The sequence below is a fragment of the Trachymyrmex septentrionalis genome, unplaced genomic scaffold (assembly GCF_001594115.1).
Source record: "Trachymyrmex septentrionalis isolate Tsep2-gDNA-1 unplaced genomic scaffold, Tsep1.0 scaffold80, whole genome shotgun sequence".
NCBI classification, from domain to species: Eukaryota; Metazoa; Arthropoda; class Insecta; order Hymenoptera; family Formicidae; genus Trachymyrmex; species Trachymyrmex septentrionalis.
This window is the reverse complement of record NW_017305988.1, coordinates 2,700,636-2,727,084: the sequence shown is the minus strand read 5'-3', so window position 1 is coordinate 2,727,084 and position 26,449 is coordinate 2,700,636. Positions and strand designations below refer to the sequence as shown.

The 26,449-nt window shown below is 32.4% G+C and overlaps 3 protein-coding genes across 8 annotated transcripts in view; 2 read left to right on the top strand and 1 right to left on the bottom strand.

Annotated features, from left to right (window-relative positions):
- LOC108754787 (transcription initiation factor TFIID subunit 12) overlaps nt 1–2,468 on the top strand; it is a 3,146-nt gene extending 678 nt beyond the window's left edge. Inside the window, exons 1-4 of one of the 3 annotated variants that reach the window (XM_018497384.1) lie at nt 922–936; nt 1,081–1,514; nt 1,736–1,928; nt 2,176–2,468. In XM_018497384.1, the coding sequence (XP_018352886.1) occupies nt 1,257–1,514; nt 1,736–1,928; nt 2,176–2,303 (579 nt within the window). In that variant the 5' untranslated portion in view covers nt 922–936; nt 1,081–1,256 and the 3' untranslated portion in view covers nt 2,304–2,468. The other 2 variants (XM_018497383.1, XM_018497382.1) reach the window with 2 other exon arrangements.
- A 652-nt stretch (nt 2,469–3,120) lies between these two features.
- On the bottom strand, nt 3,121–17,912 carry LOC108754758 (supervillin-like). Of its 3 annotated transcripts, none has more exons than XM_018497333.1 (24): nt 17,391–17,912; nt 16,948–17,136; nt 16,511–16,672; nt 15,877–15,953; nt 15,019–15,142; nt 14,514–14,730; nt 13,066–14,331; nt 11,449–12,161; nt 9,979–11,367; nt 9,657–9,755; nt 9,122–9,290; nt 8,825–8,982; nt 8,479–8,729; nt 8,143–8,347; nt 7,900–8,051; nt 6,791–7,264; nt 6,434–6,584; nt 6,057–6,210; nt 5,468–5,738; nt 4,708–4,831; nt 4,392–4,586; nt 3,970–4,247; nt 3,580–3,735; nt 3,121–3,436 (listed from the first exon to the last, which is right to left on the bottom strand). In XM_018497333.1, the coding sequence occupies exons 2-24, from the start codon at nt 17,132–17,134 to the stop codon at nt 3,350–3,352; spliced, it is 7,059 nt and encodes a 2,352-aa protein (XP_018352835.1). In that variant the 5' UTR covers nt 17,135–17,136; nt 17,391–17,912; the 3' UTR covers nt 3,121–3,349. The 3 variants fall into 3 exon arrangements, with proteins under 3 accessions (XP_018352835.1, XP_018352836.1, XP_018352837.1); XM_018497334.1 differs by having other exon boundaries at nt 5,468–5,739; nt 6,058–6,210; nt 16,511–16,669; XM_018497335.1 differs by having other exon boundaries at nt 5,468–5,739; nt 6,058–6,210; nt 16,511–16,669; nt 16,954–17,136.
- Nucleotides 17,913–18,964: 1,052 nt separating this feature from the next.
- On the top strand, nt 18,965–26,360 carry LOC108754720 (serine/threonine-protein kinase ICK). 2 transcript variants are annotated; one of them, XM_018497239.1, is made up of 11 exons: nt 18,965–18,978; nt 19,117–19,188; nt 21,845–22,139; nt 22,377–22,498; nt 22,582–22,794; nt 22,936–23,283; nt 23,764–23,931; nt 24,162–24,293; nt 24,379–24,654; nt 25,412–25,629; nt 25,877–26,360. In XM_018497239.1, exons 3-11 carry the CDS (start codon nt 21,984–21,986, stop codon nt 25,987–25,989), a joined length of 1,746 nt encoding a protein of 581 aa, XP_018352741.1. In that variant the 5' UTR covers nt 18,965–18,978; nt 19,117–19,188; nt 21,845–21,983; the 3' UTR covers nt 25,990–26,360. The 2 variants fall into 2 exon arrangements, with proteins under 2 accessions (XP_018352741.1, XP_018352742.1); XM_018497240.1 differs by lacking the exon at nt 18,965–18,978 and having other exon boundaries at nt 19,039–19,128.
- Nucleotides 26,361–26,449: the final 89 nt, after the last annotated feature.

Here is a 26,449-nt window from a genome sequence, read left to right as displayed (position 1 = left end):
CGTAAGCACTACCCGGGACTATTCAGGCAGGGTGACAGTGACTCCGGGATGCTTCATGCTCCGGGAACATGCTCGACGCCATCGACGCCGTCTGACACCGTACGCTCCCGGAAACTATATACACCGTACGGGAGAAACCGAAACTCCGTCGGTAACGTCACCGCCGGTAACGTCACCGTCGGTAACGTGTCTCTGTGCTAATAATTTTATCGACAAGATTGGAAGGAGAATGAATGTAGCCGCGTAGTAACGAAATTGAAAATGAATGTACTGGCGGTAGTGTACGGTAGAATTTCTCCTCTGACCAAACTGAACACTCTCCTTCACTGTGATATTCTACTTCCCACTTGCCACTCTTCCCCAGTTTTCCATCACCACCGACGAAATGCTATTAAAGACCGACATCCTTACAGGAGTTTTTTACAGGGCCTTGTGAATATTGAAGTAATTAAGAGTTCAAAACTGATAATATTGTCCTAATTTTCTGATTTATTAGTTTAGTGGACATATTTATGCATTTAGAATTCAATAACTCGATTTTTCTTTAAAATTGTGATCTCAGTGTTAATCGTGAAAGTTTGATTATCGACAGAGATGATAGCTGAGAAAAAATTGTAATTTTTCTGCAACGTATGGAATATTACAGCTTTACAAGTATGCATATTTCTTTATGGAACATTTATGTAATAAACAAAAATCATGAATTTAATAATGTATCAGCCAAATATTTATGTTAATAATAGGAAATTTATATCAATTGTCGATAACGTCAGCGTTCTTCAATTATCTCCGTGCTGTTGAGGGCCCTTTTTATACCGCCGAAAATTTGCCCAGGGTTGACGGTCTTTAATAATATCTCGTCGATGCCATCACCCACTACGCGGCAATTGGCATACGTGATACGATATACGATAACGGCTAATGCTTGCTAAATCAGTACAAATGCTCTTTTACTCTCTGCTTGATCGAGTTTGTTGATACCTATTTGATACCTTATTTATCTAGCTGCTAAGAACTGGTATTCTACCGGTAATTTTCTCTTCGACATGATATTATGTTGTAATTCTTTTTTTTGTCGAGGATGCGATAAAGATCGCTTTCTCAGAAACACAGTGGCAATAAATTGAGTCGAAACTGTCGGAAGGCCAAGCTAGAGTCAATTTCAAGAAGAATAAGAATAAGCGGTAATAGCGAAAATACACAAATATATCCACTGAAGGAATATCGACGACCAACGATCTACATCGCTTCTCAAAATGTCGCAACAAAGTGCTATCCAGACAACGACGGCGACTACAACGGTCTCGGAAATGACGCCGGTGCTTGGAACTCTACAGTCCGTGGGACCTAATAATCAGACGTCATCGGTTCTGCCTAACGTACAAAGCGGCACTACGACAACCGCTGCACAGCAATCTCAACAAACGCAATCTCAGCAAACTCAGTACGTTCCCCAACCTCCGAAACCGGTACAGCAGTCATCCACTCCAAGTTCTTTTAGCGATTTTCCACAAGTACGTAATCAATGAGGAAATGAACCTTAGAATAGATTACTCGTATGCGGTATGTTTAAGATACCTTTTTTTTATTACAAATATAACATTATACCGAGTCTATGTACAAGTTCTTTGTTCTATATGATGTAATTTGTTGTCTCTCTTTGTTGACAACACAAGTATTCTTCGATAAAATTTTCCTCTATTGGCATAACGTAGATATTACTGTTTGATTTTAGTTTTTAACAAAAACGAGGCTACAAGATTTGGTAAGAGAAGTAGATCCCACTGAACAGTTGGATGAAGAGGTAGAAGAAATGCTTTTACAATTAGCAGATGACTTTGTGGAAACAACGGTAAATGCAGCTTGTCTGTTAGCTAAACATCGTCATGCAAATACAGTGGAAGTTAAAGATGTACAATTACACTTAGGTGAGTTATGCTAATAACTTGTTACTTTTTTATTTTACTTGCTGAAAAACTTTTATTATTAAACTTTATCCAAATTCAAAGTCAAAAAGCAGAGAATGTTGCTTATATATGGATTTTATACATTAAACCAAGCAAATTTTTAGCATTATAAAACTTTGCAAGTGCAACTTGGAAAAAAAAATTTTATACATATGATACATTATGCAAAAAATATATATATGAATGCTATTTATATTTTAATTTTTAGGAAGAAATTGGAACATGTGGATTCCTGGGTTTGGTACAGATGAAGTTCGTCCATACAAGCGAGCTGCTGTCACTGAAGCACATAAACAAAGATTGGCGATTATACGAAAGTCTATCAAGAAATATTAATTCTTTTGCGAATTAGTTTTTCACTTTCGAAAATTAAGAACTTGTATTTTATATGTTTTTAATAGTCTCAACTATTATACTGCTGTAGTCTTGCGACAAAAATGTTCATCTTGTACATAATTTTTCCTTTTCACACACGTACCACAATCGTTTCTCTTTTAAATACTATTTTACTATAATGCAGACGATAAAAATAGATTAGGTGTAAAAACTATAAATCTCTTCAAATTTATGCTATAAATGTGTAAATATCTCTGTACAAACGACTACCAAAATGTTCCCAATATATATATGTAAATAAGTAACATATTATTGATTCTATTTTTTTTAATGTACATGTAAGTATGTAAAGAAAACTACATGATAATCTTCAAAGCTGGAAAATTATCAACTGTTTTTGCATTGTTATATTTCTATTTTGAAAATTGAATAACGATTGTGTTACTTTTTTATATATTCGAATGTGATGGAAATATCTGTTTTGCTCTAAATGCCACCCTTTGTAAGAGGACGAAAAAAATTGAAATATACGTTTTTTGCATAATACTATTTAAAAATGCAGAGAATATATTGTAAATTATATAGAAACCGTCTTATACAGATGTTACACGAATAAGGCGAAAAATAGCGATCATTCACTCGCAATATATAAACATCATACAAATATATTATAAAGAAAACGTTTGCAAGCAGATTTCACATGTAGCACGTATTAAAAATATATAATCTGTGTTCACACATACGCCTATATATCATTATACATATACGTAATAATTCAAATAGTACTGACAATATATTTTCAGATCGCATTGATTCTTTTTAATTTTCCATTAATATTATTAGATGTATCGTCTATAATATATTCATCGATTCTCAAAATGTTTCTCGAAATGTTTTATTCTCTATACACGAAAGGTTTCGAGAAAAATACGCTTAGAAGTTGAGACCTTTTTCCGATTCTCAAGTTGTAAATATTGTGAAACAGTTAATAAAAATTCGAACATTTTGCAAGGGCAGCTACTGCTAATCGCACTTAAAACGAACCATCAGAACAATCCTATATCTTTCTTGAGATTCACTTGTTTCCAGACTGGAAGCTGTTGAAATTCTTCTTTGCTCATTCCCAGCAACTCCTATAAATTACAAAATATCACATATGTGTATATACATATATAATGTTAAAAACATTCTGTCCGACATCTGCTAATCTATATTCGTAGATTATTCGTCGATTACATGATTATTCAATTGCTATTGATCAATCAATAATACTAACTTGAAAGTGTTGTTGGGATAAATACAATTCTAGGCGTGTTGGATCGACTCCGTCAGGTAAAGGTCTTTGTAACAGCTGGGCAGGAGGATATGTACTTTGCGTTAGACGAGCCAATTCATTTTCCACAGTCAATACTTCTCCTGAATTCCGGCCATCCTAGTAATATGTTTTATAAATATATATTACATTGTGTACATATTTAAATTTTATTATGACAAAAATCACGCATGATCAAGATGATCAAACAGAATTCTTTTATTTATCTAAAATATAAATAAAGGTAGGATAGTTATTATTTTCAAATAAGATCTTTTCTTTCTCTAATAATAAACTATATAAAAAGTATAAAAAGGTGTGAACAGAAAAGAAAATAAGATGTACTCAATGTACCTCTATATTTAATTCAGCGACGTCATCCCGATATGTCCACTCCGGAAAAAGATTTGTAAATTGCAACGGTTCTAAACCAGCCCATATTAAATATATTGGAAGATTCGTTGTTTGTGCGTTTCGAGTCTCTCGCCAATATCGTATCGCTATCTTCATGGCCGCTCTTCTCTCAGCCTGCCATCGGACAGTTTTGCTTCCAGATTGATCCTCCGTTTCACTATCGGGCCACCATCCTTGCCAAATCCAAATCACATTCTTGTCATCCAATAAAAATAAGGCTAAAAGTTATACAAGAGTTAAAAGTGATTATAATATGGATAAATAATTTTGCTAAAACTTCTCATAAATAATTTTTCTCATAAAAAACTAATTAAAATAACGACTAAATAAGAATAAAATGCACTTCGCAAAGACATTGTTACCTGGTTGATTTGCTTGATACAAATCGTCTTGTGAGAAAGGGAACGGTGTTGGCAGGTCCGCACGATATGGACAAAGTATTTCTGTTGCGCGGAATTTTTTAGAAACACTAGATAAATGATAAAGCTTTGGAGTATGATCTTGTATCTCAGCTGTTTCCAACAACCAATACAATTTTTTATTTATGCCACCTAATGCTAAAAAATGCAAAAGTACAATCTCAACTCTTTTTCATGACAATATACAATAGAATAAATTTAAGAGAATGTATACGTTCTATATTCATTAAATGTTAATTTTTCATTAAGCTTTACTCACCATTGCTAAATTCTTCAGGTTCCATACTTTCTTGAACTTCACATATTTCTATGTTATTTTTATTCGATAATCCAATTTCTTCAGGTCGACTTTCTTTCAATTTATTTGCAGCTTTTAACGCATTCTATAAAAAGACAAAAGAAACAATGAATATTGGAAAGACAGACGAAAGTAAGAAATACGGAGATGATAAAAGGAGATATATAGAAAATAGATAAATAAAGAAAGAAAATAATCAAGATGAGAAAAGAAATGAGAAAAAAAGTTATAAAAAAAAAATCATGATTATTCCATTCTGCAATAAAAATTAAGCAGCAGATGAGAGTAATATGATTAAAATATTTTGAAATAATAATTTTATATTATTAAAATGTTTTCTAAATTGCTCGATTAATCAATTCGTTTACTGCTTTTGTTTTTTATATATTGTTTTTCTTTTGCATGTAGTACAAATCCAACAGCTAGTAAAGTATAAAATTTATCACAATGTTAATCTCTTTATCCATATATGTACAACCGATCATAGAAAGATTGCAACACTTTTCGATGGGTTTCGGAATGCAGTTTCCTCACCAAGTGATTAGTTTTTTATGGATCTAACCATTTATGTTTAATCGGTCTATGAGTAAGGCTGAGTTCCGAAATCTAAAAAAAGTGTTGCAATCTTTTTGTGAACGGCTGTACATATATTAATTAAATTATATGTAAATATATATATTAATTATATATATATTATTATAAAAATTTGTAGGAAATATACTTCTCTAATATGGCGCAACGAATTGCTTCCATGCCAGATATATAGTTTTGCATTTTCGGTGTTTAGCAATATGAAGGAACCTCTACTTCTTAATTGTCGAGTACTACAAGGGATTTCAATCAAGAATGTCTCAGTCTCTAAAGTTCCTCGGCAAATATACAACCTCCATCGTTTCTCACATTTTTTCTCAGATTTCTTGCCACTGTGCACCACCATCCTTCCAGAGAATAAATTTAAAAACGCAGCTGGTTCGTGTCCTTGAACAACATGAATATACAAGTATATATACACATACACACATATATATATATATATATATAAATATAAAATAAAACAAAATATTGTTCTATTTACAATAATAACAACATATATTTCTTTGTCCAATATTTGATTTTTAATAGATATTAAATAGGACATTTTTTCCACTTAGAAAACAATTTTAGAAAGCAATTTGAAAAATTGAAATAAAATTACAAGTAACATTATATAATAATATAGCCAGTATTCGAAAATAACGATTAAATACGCTAAGATAAATTCAAACAAAGAAAATAACTGTAATAGCAAATGATTGCACATTACTGTCCTCACCTGAGGACCTCGATTGCTGTCTAATTCGATTGTTAATAATGCCGCGGCCCCTCGTTCATTCAAAGATGCATTTCGACCTTGCCAAATAAAGTATACAGATCTATCGCGACCTTTTGCTGAGTGTTTAGATGGTAAACCACTGAGTTCTCTGCCTAAGAGCATAATAAACAAATTTGTAAAAGCAATTACATAATTAAAAGCTTATTCATAAACTTATTCATAAACTATCTTAAATCCATATTCTCAAAAAATAAAGATCACGTAACAATTATACAAAACTAATGCCTATAAAAGAAAAATATTACATTTATTTTTTAAAAATCTGATTAAAACAGTATCTTTCTATTTCACGAAATTGCTCAATAAACAGCTCACCAGTAATTGTAACGGAATACGTCCACTGAATGATATAACTATCACCAGAATAAAATTGACCAATAGCTGATCCGTTTAAAAGCGTATGCGAGAATTCATCGATATGCCATACCATAACGCTCGTTGTAGCAACGACATATTCTTTCTTCAACTAAAATCAAATCGAACGAAATTATTGATCGTTGATTCGCCTGTGAATCGCGGACATTTATTGTAAAAAAGTTGCTTTCTTCTGGATGGAAATGCATTGAAAGTAATAGTTGGAGTTTGATAAATATAATTATTTTGAAACTAAATACATCTTGTTTTTACTATTATATTAGACGCAAATACTTTTTGCTAATAAAAAAGAATTACTTCATTGTCATAACAACCAGTGCCTCTGCCCAAGTGACAGCCTTCTAGAATAAAATCGACTGAAGAAGAGTTTGGTAGCCACATATCGTCGTTTTCATCCGGATGTACAATTATAGCACCGTCGATTTGTCGCGTATTATCGTATCGACCTCGCGTCTTTACCACACCGGTGACATTAGGCCAGTCGAGGAATTTTTCACGGAATAATATCGTTTCGACGTGTTGCGTCAATTTGGCAAGTAAACACCATTCGGGTCTGCTTTTGGCGAATTTTGCAGAGGGACTTGTACAAGAGTCACTGTTTCGATTACCAATCATACGGGCAGCATTAATCGGACAAGCGGTGCACTCGCTGTAATCATATCCGTTGTTCCACATTTCTGTAGCCAATTGTGTAGCGAGTTTTTTCTTGTCCGTCGAAATTCCTTTGCCACTCCAGATATACATCTCGGTGCCAAAATCGAACACTAGAATCTTTATAGAACATCCAAAACGCATACAATATAATTTCTCTTTGTATTATTACAGAATAATTTTTACAAAACAAATATTTAATTATAAAATGCGATTATCTTTAAGAAACTTAAATTGAATTAACTACAACAAGCAGTTTCTGAAACAGTTTCCAATTTGGAACATATCCAACTAAATCTATCAAACATTGTTTCTAACGGACTAATTTTTCATCATAAATCATTACGTTTGTACATTACGTTTGTAAGATACAATTGTAAAGGCTTCATTTTTTTTAATGAACAATTTGCTTTTTATGATACTTTACTATACCTTTTTTATTTTACTCAACGGATGTTAGTAAAATTAAAACCAATATCTTGAAAAATTCTTCTTTAGAGAGAGAGAGAGAGAGAGAGAGAGAAAGTGGTTTATCAAAAATTTCATTGCTTAGACATGCGCAAAATCGAGACGTTTAAAAAACTTATAAGTAAATAAATAAAATTTAGTACTATAGATCAAAGGTAAAAAAAAGTAAAACATAATCTTATAAATCGTATATGTTTCTTTTTTATACTGGATGCTATCTCGAATTATATATTACTTATATCATATATGCCGATTCTTTAGGATTAGAGAAATCTACTAAACATTACCTTGTTCTTATTAAGCATTTCTATCTTTGGAAGCGTACCCCAGAATTTTTCATGTAATACTAATTGTTCATCTTTCAGTTCGTATACCATATTTGTATCGATAATGGCAGATTCATACAATTCATCTTCGTCAGGATGACCAGCTTCAATAACTGTGACAATATAATTTTATAATATATCATTTATGTAGTAATATACAAAAAGAACGTCGCGTACAATGCAAAAATAAAAAGAAGAATGTACCATTTAGCCTCTCACTGTCGACCATACCAAGATAACTCCAAAATTTAAGAACTTGGTTTCTCGAGCAAGTTAGTTTATCATCGTTTATAGTGATGACTTCGACCGCTTGACAACCTAAATCCTTACGTTGTTGAATACTCAATGCGATCTCAGCAGCACGAGTTTTCTCGATAATATTGCTATATTTCCCTATATAGTTAAAAACCTACAATTCATAGTCAGTTTTGTTAATGATTAGTAAAAAAAGAAAGCACAGTGAAGGATGAGCATATGAGCGATGTTTTATATCGACTAATATATTATGTTCTATTATAATGTACTTATTATTATCATTACCTCCGATTTTGTCACCAGTATGTAACTATCACCATTATTGATACTCTCGGCGACAGGTTCGACTAATCTGACTTGAACGTGTCGTCTTCCCTTAACCAATATCAACATTATATCTTTATACGGTTGCAACTTATTTGTGGACACACTTGATTCCGACACATTTCTCAAAGTCACTGTACTAAAATCTTCAGTAGAAGCCAATCCGGCGAGAGCCTCGACGGCAAAAGACGAGCTTTTGGCATCTGAAATATCTATTGAAAATTTGAATTTTAATTATAATTCGAAATGTGAATAAAATCTATGTCATGATTAATACAAGATATGACAGAGGATTCTGAATACTCACATCTTCTCATGTTAAAGTTCGTTGCCGTTCTCGTGAATATATTTGTACGAATTTCAGTATATTCCGATCTCAAATCAGTGCGTGCAGCGAGAACTTTAAGAGGATTTCTCGATGTGGCTCGTCGACGTTGCATTTGTATATTCCGCTTTTGTACTAATCTGCCAAGAAATTAATTTAAATTGTAGCTATATTTGCGAACAAATACTTTGAAAAGTTCTTTAAATTAATTTTTTTCCTTCTTTCCTTTTTTTTTTCCTTTTTCATTTTTATTGTAAAATAGTAAAAGCAAAAATTTACAATTCAGATTGTGGTGTGATTGTATCGAAGTCGCATTCATCTAAGTCAAGACACTCGGTTTCACACTTTTCCAGCGACACACCGCTAAAGAAAGAGGTGAATGTTTCATCGTCTGTTTTAGGTATTGAAACACTTGGCGACAAGACGTGCTCTGTTTTACATTCTTCATCTACAAATTAGAATAAACCAAATTTATAAACCAATAAACTAAATAAACATCTTTTGCGATTACAAGAAAAAGTTTTGCGTTTGCGCTGTTTAGTTGGGGATCGCTATCGCAATCTTATCACGAGCTGTCCTAGGAAGATATTAACTGCGTTCGATTTAGACGCTCGTGCACTTTAAGCGCTTATAATCATCATTCTATCTTTATCGTGGATTAAACATGAAACAAGAATAGAAGCGCTGAAAGTGTTCAAACCGCAGAACGCAGCCATAACCATTTATAGAAATTTTCTATATACTCTTCTATCAGCACCTTTTTAAGACAACACAGGCCATCAGTAAAATAAAATATACGATTTTAACTACTAACCGCTGTCACCGCTAATCGACTCGGAAAAATTTGTGCGTGTGGTAGAAGATAAATCTTTGAATGGACTGATAGGGGTGGATACCGCATCGTTGTTACACTCTGAAAAGATAAATATATGAGGAATATTATACAGAAAATATAACACCTTTGCAATATCTTCTTCAGACACTTTAATATTTGGGATCATGTCACTAAACATTTAAAACACGATCTACTATCTTTGGCAGATCCCAGAAGATAGTTGTTTAAACATTTTTTTGAAACATTTTGTAAATGTCTTTTAAAATTCTATTGTATTTCGTTCGAATGTAAAAAGGCTCACCTTTATTCTTCCTCATTTTAAACCATTGCGGGCGCGGAACTTTCTTCTTCTGGTTTGAAATGTTTGCTGTAGCTTCCGTAAGGAATGGCGAACTGACATCTTTCGATGGAGCTACTTTCATTTTGCCAGCAACGGTAAAGTTGACTGCATCAGGTTCTACAATTCTACTCTTCCAACCTTCTGCAGCAGATTCCAGTTTCTCGATACAGTTGGCCAGCACGCCCGACTTGATTGTATTGTCCTCCAAATTGAGTAATGAATTGTCGCATGATTCGTCAACTTTAGTACCGGCCACACGTCGTTTCCAGTTCGTGTTACCGCTATGACGTAGCGCAGCCAACCGATCTGCGATACTCACGCTCGGAGTTTCGCTTGTTTCTATCGACGCTATCACCTGTGTCGCGCTACGACACAGTCCCGGCAGTGGCAAACCACGTTGCTGTTTCCATCTCTCCTCACTTAGAGAGTGTTGACTAATACTCTTGGCTAATGAATTAATAGAACATTGTGTGACACTAAATAACTTTTCTTTGGCAATAATATTGCGTAGCTTGTGACCGTCGTTGTCATTATCGTCGTTGTTATCGTCATCGTTGTCGTCGTCGTCGTTGTTGTCGTCATCGTCATTGTCATCGTCGTTCTGCTTAATTTTCACCGCCAACTTGTCTTCTTTTCGTCCATCGACAACATCCTTTTCGTTGTTCTCATTTTCGTCATCCTTATTGTCACCATCGTTATTGTCATCGCTGACATTCAATACCTGGTGTGATTTACCCGCCAACGAATTGTCGTGCTTTTCGTTGCTGCGTCTTTCTAATGCACTACTGAATATTTTATCAATTTTGCAATTATTCACATCAGCCAATAAGATTTCTTCGTTCCGAAATAATACAGCTTTATGGGAAGGCACTGCGGCTTTGTTATCCATATTATCGCCTTGTTTAGAAACAGTCGCTCGCATCTCATCGCAAGAATCTCGCATCACATCAGGATTAGTCACTACATTGAAAGAATCTGATTTCTCGCAAAATTTAGCAGTTTCGCTGTTGAAATTTTGATTTTCAACAGTACATAAGCCTCGTTCGCTTCTTGATATTGCTGCATCAACAACACTCGTCGTCTGAATGGGCTTCGAATAAACATTACTTTTTAAAATAGAACGAGGATACACCTCAGAACTCGGTAATATTATCGGTTCCTCCGATTCTTCAAATTCTTTCTTAAGCACAGATTTTATCAATTTCATACCTCGGAGTTCCGGACTTTTGGCACGCGACAGATTTTGCGTATAACCGGCGGATGACTTTAGAATACTTTTTGGTACATCATGCTGAGACGCTATTGCAAGCGGTGGCGAGTAAAGCGATCGTCGAAATTCCTTTAAGTTTCCTACAACAACAAATATTAATTGCTGCATATAATTTTGATAATCCAGTACAAATACACAAATAATCTGCAAAAAATATGTACCTTCAACCACGGTTTGAATCTTGTGATTTACATTCAGCGGTGATATCCGGGACGCCACTTGAACCTCCTCAGATGTTACAGGTTGCGTTCTATAGCGGGTTGACTGTCGTCTTCTTTGAATAAACTTTTCCTGGTATGTGGCGTTTTTCGCGGCGATTTCCGTAGTCGCAATCTTTTGATTAAAGAGTTGCACACGTTCAGCCAAGCTTAGCTTGGACGGTTCAGGCTCATTATCGGTCGTTTCCGCATTCATCAATGTTGCGGTATTGCGCTGATTCTGTAAGACCGCCTCGCGCACTTCTTCAAAAGTTACCGGTTGAGTATTGAATCTCTCGCCGCTCTGTATCTTGCGTTCGCGATAACGTTGAATACCGCGTGATAATTTCTGCTGAGGTACGCGTTGAGAACTGTTCTCCGCAGCCGCGACATTTGCCTTTTCTTGCAGAACTTTAAAGTGTTGTGTCATTTTCGATACACTGTTGCTACGAAAAATAGCAGTGTAATCCTCGTAGACACTCTGGGCATCTTGCCCTTCTTCTATCGCTTCTTTCTTATCAGTCGATTGAGTTGCAGTTTGTATCGCATTGCCATCAATCTTCATAAAATGTACATGTGAATCTATTTTATTTTTCTCTTCCATACCATTCGTAACTTGCTTGATTTTTTTACTGGATGTCTGGCACAGTAATTTACTTTCTTTAATTACACCAGAGCTGTAAGAAACATATATATATGTATGTATATAATACACTAGTATTATATAATAACTTATAAACTCAATAAATTCACCTAATATATATTTATTTTTTTTTTAATTAAGACAATTCTACGAGTTGTTTATTCATAAATACGTTGCACACGACTATCCCCAATTTCTGGTAGCTTTGAGAATCGTTAGATGGTCTATAATTAAACTTGGCACGAGATCAAAGCCCCACTAAACTCATGCATCACTGCAGCAATTGCAAAAATTAATGTTGTATCGTGAAATGAATTTTTTTTTCTCATATAAGAAAGCCATAATTTGACTGAATTTCTTTTCCGATATAAAGAAAATTAAACAAACAGAGACGTCGTTTGTGTACGCGGATAATCAAATATGGCTAGAGTACAGAAAGTAGTTAAAGTACATTTTTAAATGGATTTGAGTAAATAAATCTATCTAAAGCTTGTTCATATAATAAAAATTTAAGGAAAAATTTAGATAATAAACATTTACATAATTATATAATACTATTTTAAAAAAGAAATAGTAAACCTCTTTCTTTGTTTAATCAAAATAGATGTTTTTCTGTGAGAATTGGAAAGTAGCCAAAAAGCTCTTTCTCATATTAATATAAATAATAATAATAATTCTGCAAAAAAAATCAAATTTATAAATTAATTATGTATTCTTACACTTAAGATGATTCACAATCTTAGCTTCTTTTAAAAACTGTGATACAGGAGAAAAGTATGTAATTTATGTGTTCGCAAAAAGAACGAAAAGAGATAAGTGAATCGTGTATTATGAAGCAATCTTGTTGATATAAAGAGATATATTTGATATTATTAATACATATATCCAGAGGATACATTTATAACATTGCAACGACTAACACGTTGATTTAAACATACCTATCTGCTGTACAAGAAATTTCATCGGACCGGTCGGCCGTAAAACAACGACGAGTGGTTGTCGGAGAATGCAACACATCAATCGGCGAACTGGACTCGAGAGATCTACGTTTGGCTAATACGCGAAGCGACTCGACACAGTCATCGTAGTTAGCAGATCGCGCATGACCTACGGATTGCGCTCTCTTTCGCAAAAAAGAATCCGCCGTTAAATCACACGTATCGTCAAAATAACGGCTACCGCTGGATTGTTTCAATATAGGGCGTACGTTTTCGATTTCGTTCGCTCGATTCTTCAACACGGACAATTTCCTTGGAGAAGTCGACTCCATCTCGTAACTGCCTTCCTCGTACGAATTCTTCCGCGAGGACTTTAAAATCGTCTTCTTCGGCCTATCATGCTCGTGTTCATCTGATTCAGTACTCGATTTCTTTTTAAGTATAGGCCGGGGCTCGAGAGATGAAATGTCGCTCCCGGTTAGTTCTTCCTTGCCGTATTTTTTCTTTAATATCGGTTTCACTTCAGATCCCTCGGGACTTTCAGATATAAAGCTTGCGTTCGTGCTCGTGCTCATATTTCCACTCATATTCATACTCGCAACGTCCGATGCAATTGTTATATGATGATTGACGCTATTGGCGCGCACGCTATTTGCGAGTTTTCGTTTCAGGATGCTTTGTGGTTCTGGAGAGCCCAATGACAATCGATGAATCTCTCTGTCGTCTTCCCTAGACGACTTACGCTTTAATATAGAGGCAGGTTGCTGATCAGGGCTCTGATCTCTCTTAACAATGTCATCCAGTGAGGATCGCCTTTGATTTTTCAAAATTGGTCGAAATTCCGAGTAAATGTTGTCAGCGAAAGAAACGTCAGGAGAACAGCTACGACGACGTAATATCTCGCTTTCATCTAAGCTGCTTCGTTTTTTCAAAATCCCATGTTTCTTGTGAGAAACAGATTCCGTGACAGATGGCGAAAAGGTTACTGGTGATGGTGCATGAAAACTGCCAGACGACACTTGGCGATCGCCTGCTTCGCTGTCGACGGTTTTATGTTTGAGTATTGAAACTGGCGTGTGCTTAGGCGTGATACATTTTTTTGGCGACATTGACACTTTCTCGGCAGCAATATGCACGTTATCAGTCGAATGATTAGCACAGCTCGTGGTTGCAGAAGCGAGTCTCTCCACGCGTTCCATGGTGGCTCGTGTTAACGCTGTTAACTCGTCCACTCTGCGTGAAACTTCCGAATCACCTATACCACCACTAAAAAGCGAGAATAATTTCTAATGCCATTTTTCTCTTCCATTATTATTCTTTTGTTAATAAAATACTATTGAATAAAATAAGAAAAAGACATGCACATACATTAATCAAATATAAACCTTCTATATAAATCTAATATTTGTCTTATACACTCTTTTCTCTTCATTTATGTATTACTGTACCTAGATTGCACAATCGAACGCTTCGTATTCATGGCGGAAGATGACGAATATGTTTTAGAAAGATTTTTTGTGATGTACTGAGTTCCAGCTTTCGAATCAATATGTTTTCTACGCAGGCTGACCATTTGACGACAGGAGTCAGCAGGATTAGATACTGTTTCGGACACCTGACTTCGTTTAACATATTGTCTTCTGGAATGTCTTTCAATACATTCAACTAAAAATTTCATTAGATTATTGAGAATATTAAAATGAGGAAAATGCACATAATGCGTGTTTCAAATATTTCAATTAAAATTCCTCTTTACAATAGCAATAAAAATGTTAATAGTATATAATTTTTACATTATAGCTGAAAAGATATATTAAAATTTCGAAAAAACCGCCAAGATATTGTAATTTAATACTTTAGAGTCTCTTGAACAATTCAACAACTTGATCTTCCTGTTGTTATTGCAATTTTATATTAATAAACTTGTCTTACATTCATTAATAAATTCTTTACCTTCATTTGAACGATCAGGTGCTGTTTCCACGTGACGTGATCTATTTAAATAAGATTTACGTTTGTACCCCTTATCTCTTTCCTTGACAGAATTCATGCTGACATCAAGGGATGTGGAATTTTTCTGTATATAGATATATATATGTATATATATTATACTTTTACATTATGCTAAAACTTTTCTTGGAATTAATAAAAAAAAAGACAAGATATTATTATATATCATAGACAAATACATATAGAAATATATAATACATAATCTAATGAAAATTTTTAAAGACCAATTTATTTTAAATAAAATAGTTAATCTCTTTAAAATCTTTTCGCTATGTGATGAACCAGTATAGTAACTTGCAGAAAGTACAGTCCCCAGGTAAAAAATTCTTTTAATTGCCAAAAAGTATTATACTATAAATAGAAATATATGTAATTGTATATCATTGGTCAGTTATTAAACAAAATTTGATAATTTCTTAAACAATTTATAATAACTTGTGAAAAAATATATTCTTTTATATAAAATTATGTACAAAATTACATAGATAAGAATATTCCTTCAAAAAAGGAAAAAGATAAAAATAAAATTTATTGACCTATCTATTATTGTTATTTGCTTTGCAATCTTGAGCTTGATTTTTATTTTAATAAAATGATAATTACAAAATATACTTTCTTATTTTATTAATTTAGCTAAAGATGATTAAATAAAGTTGTTCCTATGTCGTCGAAGTATGTAATTTGAACAACTAGTTTTTATTTTCTTTGTTGTTAATGCTTAAAAATAAACTAGTTTCTACGTTATGACTTAATTATTTGCTCATATTTGACCTTTCTTATACTTTTCACAAATACACTTACTTGCTTAGCTGATGAATTGTGCCGTTGAGAGTCAGGAATTTCTGATCCAAGTAATTTCTTAGAAGATAATGTTACATCTGTTTGTATAAAGAAACAATTTATTTATATATGCTTCTGCAAATGAATTCAGCTTATATATACCATAACAATATATTAGCGATTAAACAAATACATATATACTGGGCGTCCCATTTTTAATGACAATCTCAAATATCTCTTAAACAGTGCATTTTAGAGAAAAATGTTTTAGGCAAAAGTTTTATAGCTTCGAGGAGGATATAAGATGGTATCATTGGTTTGATCTTGAATTTTGAATTTATCAAGGTCAAGAAAGTCACCTTGAATTTTTTAAATGGAACTCTCCATTTTTCATTATATTAACTTTCTCTCAAAATTACAAAACTTTTGTCTGAAATGTTTTTCTCTAAAACGCGCTAGATATTTAAAGTTACTTAAGTCTTTAAATGGGAAACCCTATATATGTATATCAATCAAAAAAATTCATGTTTATTTCAGGTAAACTGTTACATTCAAATATAAAAGAAAATTATATTTTTATTTATATGTGGCAATAAAATGTTATGTATATATAGTAAAAGCATATGGAAAGATACATTTGAAAACATTTACTTACCATTGGGTAATACTATAGAAGCAGCCCGTAATCTAGAAGTTTTGGTCTCACGAACCGGAGCATTTTTACAAAGTGCAAAATTTTTTGAGCTCTCCTTTAGCTCTAGCTTAGATACTATTTTACCATTGTTTTCTGCTGTAAGGCTACGATGCTTCTTTTCTACTAATAGAAGTAAATTATACATTTTCTATTCCAAAACTTGAGGATATCAAGCATATGAAAATTGTTCCATTTAATATTCCAAATAATATTTATCAAAAAGACTTATGAGTTTCATAATATTATCTTATCAAACATTTGTTTTTTTTTTGTTTTTTTTTTGTTTTCAAAAATATCACTCAAATGTATAAGCAAACATACAATATTATTTTACATGTTTATCTTTATATTTAGATTTAATAACATGACATATAGCTATCTAAATTCTTAGTACTTACTAATACCCAAAGAACAAGTAGCCACATCTCCTTTAATTGATGATTCAACGTTTCTTTGACCACAACGTTGTAGCTCGCTATAACGTGAACAAGTACTTTGGTTCGAACGTGTTGTACTACTTCCCGTTTCATTTGATGAATTCTCCTCGCTAGCTGCCATCAAAACTGTAGCTCCAGCAGCTACCATTACTACAAATATTATATATTTAATTAATTAATTTGCATCAACTATATATGGCAGCTTTTTAAGATTGCCATATAGATTAAGATTTAACATAACTCATGTAATCGTATAAAAAAAAATACTAGAATTTTTAATCAATTTTGAAATAGACACAGTATATATACAATTCGAAAAGAAGCAATCATGTATTACTCCTGTTATACCAAATATAGTTTTTGTTGTTTTATAAAATAAATAGGCACCAATTAGGTATACTCACTTAATGCAAATTAATACGAATTGTCCTGCAACGCGGCCATAATTTCTCGAAAACTTCGTTCGAAAACTTCCAAGAGAAACTGTCAAGACAATCGAGAACGTAGCAAATGATACGTATTCCTTATGGCTAAGTTATCACAGCTACTTAATAAGTACTATGTATAAAATGATACAAATCACGAGGTAATCAAACTGTACAGTAAACTCGCGCGAGAGGAAAGACGGCTACATCATTTACATCGAGAATGAAAATTGATAACGATTAAATAAAAGAAAACATCGGCCGCACAAAACTGATGTCATTCTAGTGAACTGATTGTGTCAGTGGGCGCGTTCAACGGAGAAAACTGTCGAGTCGTCGGCTTGTAATATTCGTCTCTGATTCGCTGGATCTAGAAGAAAATACGAATCTCGTATATATGTATACACGTTCGTGATGTGTATACATGACTAGATACAGCCTTTCCTATCTTTTTCTATTGTGATCAGTGATGAGGTGTCATTGTACAATGTTCTGCGCCATATTGAGAATTAGATACTAGCACCTGCTAGCACCTCTGAGACATAAACTATTTATTACATGTTGCGTGTGAATCACTGATAAGTTATCGTCAGAGAGATATCTTTAAAAACGGCCGTTATATTCGACACGAGTATGCATTACTTATTTATACAGTGTTTATGTAACAAAAAAAAAAATCATTAATTCGTAATGTATTATCCAAATAATATTTGTATGTTAATAATCGCAAATTTATCAATTGTCGATAATATCGTTATTCTTCAATTATCCTATTGATTATATGTATAGATACGAAAATTTTTCCAGGGTCGGCCGTCTTTAGTAGTATCTCGTCGGTGACGTTTCCTATAGTGATACGAAAAGTTCAGTTAATGATGTAATAAATACAAATTGAAAAGAGAAATAATGCAGAATTAAATATCCCGATTCAGAAACAAAAATGTCAAGATATTACGGCATTGAGAATTAATAGAGAAATTGAACTATATTGCATAAATAGTAGAAATCTCGACTAGGCCTGTATATAATATAATCAATTTTATACGTCCACAGTAAATAATTAATTAAAATAATTTATACAAGGTTGCAGTAATTTCAATATTATTTTTTTCGAAGCCTCGGCATTTGAATATATTCGAACATGTTGATTATAAGAATATGTCGCAAATTAGTAAAATATTAAAATATTATTACGTATACATCTACATATGTGCGTTTATACATCTTGTTTCATTTACAGAACATTAAAAAAAAGGTATTCGTTTTATACGATAAAAAATTAGAGATCGAACTTTTAACTCTAATAATATTTTCAGGTAAATAAAATGATACAAAATAAGTTATTTGCATTTATTATGCATTTTTTTTATTTTTATTTTTGAAGAGATAAAAATCTTTCAAAATCAAGCAGAAAATATTTTTTTTTTTCTTTTCTGAACAATCTAGGCAAATCCAGATAGAAATAAAGAATCTTCGGATGACTCTGGACGCGCGGTCGGCGCAGCTGGTGAGTGGTGGACCTGGTGGTGACCTGATGAGTGTCGTGAGTGGTGGCAAGTAGCTGATGGTAAGCTCAGGTAGCTGACGCAGCCGGCAGCGGCCAGCGCGGCAGTTTGACTTACAAGTATTCGTAGCCATAGCGACCGCGAGGTATTGCGAGGTATGGCCGATGGCCGCTCGATTAATAGTTTGTTGCGAATGACAGCTACGCAAGAAGGTAATCAAGTACGTGGGAAAAGGCCAGCCAAACCAAAAATCTATCTCCGCTTTTCCTTCCGTAAGCATAATTCTGTTATTATTTATGATAGAACGATGAGACGAAAAAAAAAAGAAGTGATTTATCAATTTTCTAATATTGCCTCGGTGACGTATGACTTTGTGTCGTTAATCCGACTCTCCTTTGGTAAACTAATATTTTATTCGCATTGATAATCGAAGTAATTGAATATTGCCGATTCAAGAATATAAAAATTATTATATATCAGCTAATTACTTCTGGCATTTTTCACGTTCTTTTTTTCAATAAAAATACTAGAAATCTTTGAAAAACATAAAACGGTACAAAAGTAGTGAAATTATTTTATACATATGATTGAATGTTCTTGATAAATCAATAAATCCAAGCAAATGTTTGTAAATCTTTGTGTGAAATACTTAGAATTAGGAATTTGAATCGCTTTTTGTTATCAGTTTATTGTATTAATAAACAAATGTAATTTTGTCGGGATTCTATTGTTATACATTATTGCAAAGCACATCATTATAGTAAACAGAGCATTTCACTTTATATATATGTGATCTTAACTTATTCCAAAATAAAGCTGTTCAACTTTTTCTATATATTGCCCCACTTTTCTAATTTTTTTGATAACAATTAAATAAGTCTCAAATCAAAATTCTATTATAATCTGTCTAAAATCAGTAAAGAGTAGGTTTGGTTTGGTTTTAAGCAAAAGAAGTTTTATTCTCGTAAAATTTGTCAGACAATTTGATATTGTAGTCAATGAATCACGATTTATGGAGTACTCTGCAGTGCAGCATTGAAATTCAGATTAATCGAAATTACATCATAAATATTCTGTTCTCCAGTCAGAACAAAAAATTCCAAGACATCCTTAATAAAAATTTGTCTCATAATTTTTATACGAATTGAAACATTTTTCAGAAATACTCAGAAATATTCTGAAATTTCTTATTCCATAATTTTTAAAAAGTATTTAAAAATTTTTTAGATTTTATAACATTTCATCAGAAATTAACTTACAAAAAATCTTAAAAATCTTACGATATTTCATAATTAACATATATGAAAAATTCTGAGAAAAGATGTAGATTTTCTGAGAAATGTTCCAATTCGTATAAAAAATGTGAGAAAGTTATAAAATTATAGAGAAATTCTGAAAAATTATGTAAAAAATTCTGAGAAAAATTTTCATCAGGGATTCGGTGCTTTTGCGTCAGTTGATTGGCGATCAGGTCGAATAGTGCCATTTGAGAAAATCTATATTCTTGCATGTCTGGCCCACACAAAGATTGTTTGCATGCGACTGTAAGAAAATGCTAATCTCGGCACAACATATACTATACGGTTGATGTCCTAGATTGCGCCTATAAGTCTTTCGCTCCTTATGCCATAGGGCCATAGACATTATCGTAGGATATGTGCAAGAATAGTGAAATGTTTTGAGTTTTTCGTCGTACAATTTATCGGGCAGATTTGATACACGTAGAAGCACTAGTTTAACAATAACGTCATTTGCCGATTGTATTACTAAATCTTGAAATGAATAAAGGCAAGTTTCAATGATCCGTAAATATTGCAACCGCATTTAATCCTGATACCAAATCAAAAGTGACAGAAATGTTATATAGAAATCGCTTTTTCTACCATCTCAACAGTTATTGAGTACGGCAGAATATCTACTATCAAATATTCATTCTACTACATAGTCAATACTTGGGATAACTCGTGCCAAGTATTTATTTGTACCTTGCAACAAAACTAAGTTTTCTAGAGGCACTCTTATTTTGTATTATAAATTATAATTATGGACTCATATCATTTCACATAATTCAAATCTAACAAGAAATCTTCCAGTAAAAAGCATGATATAAGCATGCGAGCGCAAGTTTTTTCACTTATCTTTTCACACAAATTTATATAATTTAAATGTATATCAAAATATTCTTATTTATAATATTTAATTATGACAATCCTGGCGAAAAAGTTTCGCTGAAATTATTCCACGTTTTGAAATATTTTAGCGAAATTGCTGAAACTTCACTGAAAATGAATTTTTTAGCTAACATACTGAAAAATCACTGAAATCCAACTAAAATTTCTTTGAAATTCTTGCTGAAATTTGTCTGAAATTTTTCTAAAATTTTATCAAAAATGAATTTTTCAGCTAAAAATCGCTGAAATTAAACTGAAATTTTTTTGAAATGCTGAAATTTTGTTGAAAAGTTTCTCAAAACGTGGAATAATTTCAGCATTTTTCCACCAGGGAAAAGAGTAAGTTTGTTCATGAATAAAAGTCCTAGATTTCTTTATCGCCTTCTGAATACTTTAGATTTATTCTGACATTTCACAAGCGTGTGCGTGAAACGAAAAATATATTATTCTTCGTAAAATATGCATTTTCTCTACTATCCAATAATATCAAGTAAAACTGCACAAATTGACAATTTCGATAATTATTAGTAATATCAGGTAATCCACCCTCAAGTTGAATTTAATGATACGAGATTTTATTTTCTCGAGATTTAAACTTCTTTTTTTTTGCGTTATTTTAAAATTATTTCAAAATTGTACATATTAAATCCTATTTTATCGAGAAAATTTTTTGAATAATTTTGGCTAAATTTAAATTTTATGAGCCTAATAATTTCTAATAACATTCTAATAACATCAATGCATTGCACGATTGCAGCGAATACAAAGAAATGTGCAAGGCTACCGGTCCCAGTGACGCCATAAATACGTTCTCTTTATAACGCTCAAGTTCACTATGTATAATAAGTGACGAGTAATAATACGAGTAAAAATTGTCAAGTATCTCAATAGTGAACATGAATCGATACATAACTTTGAATCAGTTGGGTGATGGAACCTTTGGTTCTGTTGTGCTGGGAGAACGTATTGACACGGGGGAAAAGGTGGCTATAAAGAGAATGAAGAGAAAATATTACTCTTGGGAAGAAGCTATGAATCTGCGAGAAGTAAAGGTATGTTCAAATTAGATAAATAATTTAAAAATCTTATTGATTTTCTATGAAAATTATAACAAGACATGAATAGTATAAGAATTTGAAAATAAATATAATATTGTGCTATATACATAATATAATTGAATTATGCCTATGTGAGATTATATAAAAATGGTTTGATTATTTTTTGCTTCTCTCAATTAACAACTATCTTAAATCAACAATTAATTTTCATCATTTTTTTCCCATTTGCAGTCATTGAAGAAACTTAGTCACGCAAACGTCGTGAAACTTAAAGAAGTTATACGGGAGAATGATGTGCTGTATTTCGTATTTGAGTACATGAAAGAAAATCTCTATCAACTAATGAAAGACAGGTACATCTCTATAGCAATTTGTATTCTACAAATATATTATTAGAAACTACAATATATTTTAATTGAGATATTTTGAATCATAGGGATAAACTTTTTCCCGAACCAGTAATAAGAAACATGGTGTATCAAGTATTGCAAGGTCTCGCTTTTATGCACAAACACGGTTTCTTTCATCGCGACATGAAGCCAGAAAATTTATTATGCATGGGTCCCGAGTTAGTAAAGATTGCTGATTTCGGGCTAGCGAGAGAAATTCGATCGAGACCTCCATATACGGATTACGTATCAACAAGATGGTAATATACCTAATTGTATAACTAGTCGCAATTCGTAAACATTAGTTGATAATCAAGAAATTTGATGCAACAGTAACATGCAAATGATGCAATTTTTGACATGCAAATCTTTTTGATTAATCTCATTGAATTCTGTGTCAGGTATCGAGCACCGGAAGTGTTACTACACTCTACGACTTACAACAGTCCGATTGATATTTGGGCGGTCGGCTGTATAATGGCTGAATTATATACATTTAGGCCACTGTTTCCTGGTAAAAGTGAGATTGACGAAATATTTAAAATTTGTTCTGTAATTGGAACACCTGATAAAGATGATTGGCTAGAGGGATACCAATTGGCTACAGCTATGAATTTCAAATTTCCGAATTTTACGCGTACGTCGTTGGCTGTGTTAATACCTAATGCCAGTCAAGAGGCAGTCATACTCATGGAAGACATGTTACAGTGGAATCCTATAAAGAGACCAACGGCGCAACAATCGCTCAGGTACTTATAAAATCATTCATATAATATAGAATGTTTAATCGTATAACTATCGAGGAGCAGAACTAAATTTGCATGATAACATAAATAAAATAAATTCTTTTTTGTCAGTTATGTAATTGTTTTGAAAAAAACAGTTTTGAAGAACAATTTCAATAATTTTAATAATTTTTCTTATTCTGTCATGTTACCTAAAGCGTCAATATTATTTATTTTATACATTTATAATCGTACGTGGCAGTAAAATGGAAAAACAAACTGCTAATATAAAATGCTATAACAATAATGCCTGTTTTAAGAGAAACAAAAATTAATATAGATACTAAATTTGTGCAAACATTTTTGACGAAAGAAGAGTAGATATTGGTATATTTTTAAGATATCTACTAGATTTCTTACAAAATATTGTAGAAATTTTTCTAAAAGAATCCTGAACAATTAGAGGTTGTCCAGTAGTGACTATTGTCACATGGTTGATTCCAGGTATCCATATTTCCAAGTCGGTGATCCACATACCATTAATAGTAAAAAAATTGGAGTCGTATCTCAACGAGAACTTGTTATGAACAAAATAAATCTTCCACCTCCTGTGCCTAAACAATATAATTATCCCCAAGAAGACTCCGTCATTAATAATTTTATTCAATCGAGGTAGGATATATTTTACTGTGTTTATATTTAAATACATGATAATTCATATACTTTCACTATTGTAACGAATAATAGATTGAGACACTGTATAAAACAGTGTCACAGTATATATACAAGTTATATTTTGAAACGATAAAGAAGCTCGTAATAAATAATTATTATAATTAGTATAATTTCGTAAATTCACAATTAATTTCATTAAATTACGAATTAAAACCAAATATTTGCAGAACATCAGAAAAGATGCTCGTTGAATCACAACAGCAGCCAGCGGCCTTACCGTTACTGAATCATAATAATGATCATAAGCATGATAGCAACGCCTCTAAATGGGACGAGGACGATTTTGCGGATCTCCTAGGGTGTGTTATGATTTCTTTATACAGTCCATTATACATCCTCCAATTAGTTCTCTAATCTTCTAATCTAATCGTCTGATTATATCAGAAGCAAAATTGTCCCAGAGAATCCGAGCGCAACACTCATCTCAGATCGCGTATATAAAGAAAATCGTGCCAATTGGAATGCCAATTATCAGCAATCGGACAGTTTGCATGGCAATGCAAATTGGTCCCTACCAACATGGAAGGAATCACCATCGAGAATATGGAATCAGTCAAATCAATCTAATCAGATGAAGAACTTACGTAAGGTCTCAGCAAAACAACACTATCTCAGTGTGGCTCGGTACGTCGCAGGCCAGAGCACAAATTTGTCATCCAGGTATATAAAATTCCGAAATCCAATCGAAAGAATTTTTATCGTATGCGCGATATTGATAATCGGTTCCTTCTTGATACAATTACAAATCAAAAAAAATGTTTTTTCCAAGCACTTAATAAGTATGCTCAAATTTATGTCATTTGAAAAGAATCATTGTCATATAAAACGATTTTATGATGTGATTGTTTACAAATTGATTTATATTTTGACTAATACTATACAAGATTTAGCTGCTGTATTATCAAAATTCTCTCTCTTATTTTCATCAAATATTTTCTTAAATATCTCTGAACTTATTGGATCAATTTTTCGAATTTGTCTGATTTTTCTTCATGTTGCACATCTCCTTTACCTACACCTACACCGAACATTATTGACTAACTTGATTGAATATCTCGTCGAAGGTTTTATAATAATAGCAAATTTCCTAGATCAAAGTATACGATCACTCGAGCTATGTATAATATATATATTACTATATATTTTCGCAATTATTGTTCTGATTATCAAAATTTCGGCAGCATACTGGTTATATTTATTGGATGGCGGTAAATGTATACTAAATGGAACAATTTTTCAAAATTAAAATGCACAAATAAAATGACAAATGTATATTTTAAAATTGTACTAGATTATTATGTAGTCCCTTGTAAATTCAAAATTTACAATAAACTATTCATATGTTTTTATCAATGTGTATCGCAGCTTCTTTATCGTTTATCGTTCAAAGTAATACTTCTCTCTATTCATTTTCAAGAAATGAGGATTCTGATATCAGCCGATCTAAACTGCTATTAAATGGATTCATCGGTCAGGCAACATCCAACAAATATGAAGATTTTACAGAATCTTTTTGGGGGCCTAGAAATAATATTGAGAATCAAACGAGACAACATTATCTCGCGCGAAACCGTTATATCACCGAACAAAGCTTGAAATTACCTTATCCCAGCGTGTATGGTACCCAAAATATTAGTGAGTATTTATGAGGACTTATTATATATTGCTATTGCATTCTTATTTAAAAAAATGATATAATTTTTTTATATTAATTTAATATTATAAATGCCGTTGTTACTCCCTTCTATTCCAGAAGAATAATATCTTTTGAATACACATTTTTGAAACAAAAGAATGCAAATGCATTTTCTATTTTATTTGCAAATAGAAAAAATTAATAGGTTTACGATATAGTATCAGTTAATATCTCTTTTTTCAATAGAAACTACCAATAAGCCTATGTTTCAACCAAACTTGTTTGGAAATGTTTTCAACTCAAAAGCTAGTAATGGACCTCACAGTCGAACAGATTGGGCAGCAAAATACCTCAAATGACCATAATTGTAAAAAGGTTTGTTCTTTTTAATTCAATAATTTCGTCATCGTGGCCTTATTTTCTAGGCGAATTTCAACTGTGATAGAACGTGTTGTCGTTCCATTGTGGCAGACATAAATAAGAGAAAAAACGCGTTTTTTCTCTACGATAAGATTTCACGAAAGTAAAATCGCACTTTAATTATGAAAAGATAGAGTATGACATGTCAAATGGAAGAATGGAATTGTCGCGGTGTTATTAAACGCAGCATTTTTATATGATCAAGAGAAGTTCCAGCGACGGTTATATAGATTACTACAAGTCATCCATGTTAGTTGATCATGTATGAAAAAAGTTTAATTTTCTGAAAAACAAATAATTTGGAACTCGATGATGTATATAGAATATATTGATCTATGAGAGGTACATTAGATATACATATACGTATATAGATACATATGCATATATATATATATATAT